This window comes from Colobus angolensis, unplaced genomic scaffold (genome assembly GCF_000951035.1).
Source record: "Colobus angolensis palliatus isolate OR3802 unplaced genomic scaffold, Cang.pa_1.0 Scaffold133, whole genome shotgun sequence".
In the NCBI taxonomy this organism is placed as follows: domain Eukaryota; kingdom Metazoa; phylum Chordata; class Mammalia; order Primates; family Cercopithecidae; genus Colobus; species Colobus angolensis.
This window is the reverse complement of record NW_012114411.1, coordinates 3,549,989-3,554,101: the sequence shown is the minus strand read 5'-3', so window position 1 is coordinate 3,554,101 and position 4,113 is coordinate 3,549,989. Positions and strand designations below refer to the sequence as shown.

Below are 4,113 nucleotides of genomic sequence, written 5' to 3'. Positions count from 1 at the left end.
TTTTTTTTTTTGACAGTCTCGCTGTGTCACCCAGGCTGGAGTGCAGTGGCGTGATCTCTGCTTACTGCAACCTCAACTTCCTGGGTTCAAGAGATTGTCCTGCCTCAGCCTCCTGAGTTGCTGGGATTACAGGTGTGTGCCACCATGCCCATCTAGACTTTCTTTTGAAAGGGGAAAAGTACCTCTTTCTGATAGGAAAATTATAATTATTGATATATTACAGATGAGCTTATTTTTTTTTCTATTTTGGACTTTTTCTCAATCTTTTCAGCAATTGAGAAGTAACTGAGTTCTTGATATTTTCTGCACACAATCTATAAACAGGGAAATAGTAGTCTTGCTAGAGGAGGTTAGATGTTAGTGACAAGCATCATTGGCAAGAATTTTAGAAGCCAGGTTGGCTGGCACCAAAGCACTCGCATTGGAGAAGTGGGAATAACACAAAGGGCTTTACGTGCTGTGATAATTTAGCAACCTAATCCAAGTAGGGGCTGGGCATCAGGTGAGTTTCAAAACAGAGATCCCAAACAATTAAGGTTCAGCGAGAATATTCCTGATTTTATTCACGTGTTTCCATTTTTATTTAAAACCCAATAGTGCTTTGTCATATGTATATGCTCATTTGCTTTGCCAAGGATACATCTTCCTAGAAAAAGTGAACCATAACTTTTTGCTGGTTAATTACAATCTATGGCTTTCAAGTTGGCCACAAACCAAGGCCATCCCAAAGTAACTGATTGGCTCTTATGAGTTTCCTTCTTGTTACCTTAACAGGAGGCATTTGGATACAGTGCTATTTGTTTTAGGAATACTGAGCTTGAGAATGCTCCAAATGGTAGTAAACATTGTGGAACTACATAGGCCCTTAGTTTTGAAGCAAATATAATCTCTTGGAAAGAAAGTCAAATTAAAAACAAATTATCCCAATAACTTTGTATACACCATTGTCCTTCATTACCTGTGCAGGAGGGGTTCTGGGACCCTACTCGGACACTAAAATCCTGATGCTTAAGTATTTGCATATAAGCTATGCACATCTTCCCTCCTGTATACTCTAAATCATCTCTAGATTACTTATAATACTTAATACAATGAAAATGCTATTTGTATTAGTCTGTTCCCACGTTGCTGCAAAGAACTATCGGCCAGGTGCAGTGGCTCACACCTGTAATCCCAGCACTTTGGGAGGCTGAGGCGGGCAGATCAGCTAAGGTGAGGAGTTCAAGACCAGCTTGGCCAACATGGTGAAACCCTGTCTCTACTAAAATACAAAAATTAGCCGAGCATGATGGCGGGTGCCTGTAATCCCAGCTACTTGGGAGGCTGAGACAGGAGAATCGCTTGTACCTGGGAGATGGTGGTTGTGGTGAGCAGAGATTGCACCACTGCACTCCAGGCTGAGCAAGACTCCGTCTCAGAAAAAAGAAAAAAATTAAAAAAAAAAAAAAAGAAAAAGATCTAAGACTGGGTAATTTATAAAGAAAAGAGGTTTAATTGGCTCACGGCTCCACAGGCTGTACAGGGAGCATGGCTGGGGAGGCCTCAGGAAACTTACAATCATGGCAGAAGGCAAAGAGGAAGGGGCGTGTCTTACATGGCTGCAGCGGGAGGAAGAGCGCACAGGGGGAGGTGCTACACTTTGAAACAACCAGCTCCCGTGAGAACTCACTATCACGAGAAAAGCTAGGGTGAAGTCCACCCCCATGATCCAGTCACCTCTCAACAGCCCCTTCTCCAACAGTGGGGGTTACAATTCCACATGAGATTTGGGTGGGGACACAAATCCAACCCATATCATTGTAAATAGTTGTTATACTGTATTACCATATTGTTTGTGGGTTTTTCTTTTTTTTTCCGAGACAGAGTCTCAATCTGTCTCCCAGGCTGGAGTGCCGTGGTGTGATCTCCGCTCACTGCAACCTCAATCTCCCAAATTCCAGAAATTCTCCTGCCTCAGCCTCCCAAGTAGCTGGGATTACAGGCATGCCAGCACCAAGCTCACTTATTTTTTATTTTTTTTAGTAGAGATGGGGTTTCACCATGTTGACCAGGCTGGTCTCGAACTCCTGACCTCAGGTGATCCGCCCGCTTCGGCCTCCCAAAGTGCTGGGATTACAGGCGTGAGCCACCGTACCCAGCCCTGTTTGTATTTTTTAATTGTTGTAGTGTTATCTTTAATTTGTTTAGAATATTTTTGATCTGTGGTTGGTTGAGTCTGCAGATGCAGAACCCACTGATAGAGAAGGCCGCTGTACCACATTTTCCTCTGGGTGTGTCTTGGTTTCCATGGAAACTGGAATCGTTGCCCACCTTGGATCATAGGGTAGTCAGCACGGGATAAGCAAACTATATGCCTTTTGAAGTGATTCATAGGGATTTCTTTTTCCATTTGTTTTGTAATTGGCTTTTTTCCTTTTTGTCATCTAGAAAAAACACTGGACTTGGCATCAGTTGACCTGCGGAAGATGAGAGTGGCAGAGCTGAAGCAGATCCTGCATAGCTGGGGGGAGGAGTGCAGGGCCTGTGCGGAAAAAACTGACTATGTGAATCTGATCCAAGAACTGGCCCCCAAGTATGCAGCGACACACCGCAAAACAGAGCTCTGATCTCCAACGCCAGCACATTTGTGACTTGTAATTAGAGAGAAAAATGACCCTCTAGTATATGGACATGTTGATTAAGGATAACTGGGAAATACATCATATTTGGTCTCATGCTTTTTGTGTTGGTATTATTCCGCAGAATTTTGTTACCTGGGTTTATGAGTAAAACTAATACTACTGATAACTTATATTTGCAATGTACCAAAAACTAAAAGTTCCTTTGTCATAAGTTTCTTGGAAGGACTATGCCAGTTTTCATTGCCTGTCTCTTAAAAGTGACCTACTGACAAATTGATGGAGTAAATTGATTCCAAGAAAGAAGGCGGCGTTCAGAGAGTCCTCTCTGGATGCAATTTTAAAATATATTGGACTACAGCAAAAGACACAACAGTCAGGTTATTTAATGCACAACTTCAATCCCAAATACAGAATCAAAAGTTTTTCTAAAGTAAATGTTCTGTTTTCACTCTACATTGTAGCTCTCTTTGGTATCAGAAATGGTCAGGCAGGAGTACTGGTTTTTCCCATTGGAAGAAAACACACTTAAACCTACTTGAAGAAAATAGAGAGATCAAGAACCCCTATAAGTATAGCCAATGTTTGGCAATTATATCAACATTTACATTATTAATTGAACCAAGCTCAAGGTCTTTTTCATTCCTTACAGTCACATATCAGACAAGTTTTTGATAGAAGATTAAAGCATATTAAAAACACTCATAGACAACTTTGGAACGTTACCATTCTTAATGCTATTTTATCAGTTTGCAGTTGTAAAATCGTTTTTGGTTTCATTTTCTGGCCACATAAGAATAAGAAACCCACAGTAGAAGTGGCTGCCTCTGTGTGGCAGGTGGAGCTGGGGAATACTGAAAAAACATTTCCTTGGAACTTTCTGGAGTGATGGGAATGTCCCATATCTTGATTGGCATGGGGATTACATGGGTAAATAAGATTGTCATCTGGTAGAAAAATTAAGATCTGGGCATTTTATTGTATGTACATAATATCTTTAAAAACTGTTGTAGAAAAATTATATGGAAATTAACTAAAATTAATTAATTCAACACACCTTGTTTGCCAGGCACAGTGGCTCACACCTGTAATCCCAGCACTTTGGGAGGTCAAGGCGGGAGGATTGCTGGAGCCTAGGAGTTAGAGATCAGCCTGAACAACAGAGAGAGGCTCCGTCTCCACCAAAAAATTTAAAATTAGCTGCGCATGATAGTGTGTACCTGTAGTCCCAGCTACTCGGGAGGCTGAGGTGGGAGGACTGCTTGAGCCCAGGAGGTGGAGTCTCCAGTGAGCTTGATCCTGCCACTGCACTTCAGCCTGGGCAACACAGCAAGACCCTGCCAGAAATTATGAAAAAACAAACAAAAAGCCCACCTTGTTCATTCAAAGAATTGCATTTACTGGCTGGGATTGTTTTCAGGGAGTGGAGGAGAAATTTTCAGACTGAAAATATACACCGAAAGCATAATTTTTAATTCTTTTTTTTTTTTTTTTT

General features: G+C 41.5%; 1 protein-coding gene across 1 annotated transcript in view; it reads left to right on the top strand.

Moving 5' to 3' along the window:
• Positions 1 to 3,326, top strand: part of CDNF (cerebral dopamine neurotrophic factor) — an 18,216-nt gene extending 14,890 nt beyond the window's left edge. Inside the window, exon 4 of the mRNA XM_011934252.1 lies at positions 2,428 to 3,326. Within this exon, the coding sequence (XP_011789642.1) occupies positions 2,428 to 2,606 (179 nt within the window). The 3' untranslated portion in view covers positions 2,607 to 3,326. The remainder of the gene's footprint in view (positions 1 to 2,427) is intronic.
• Positions 3,327 to 4,113: the final 787 nt, after the last annotated feature.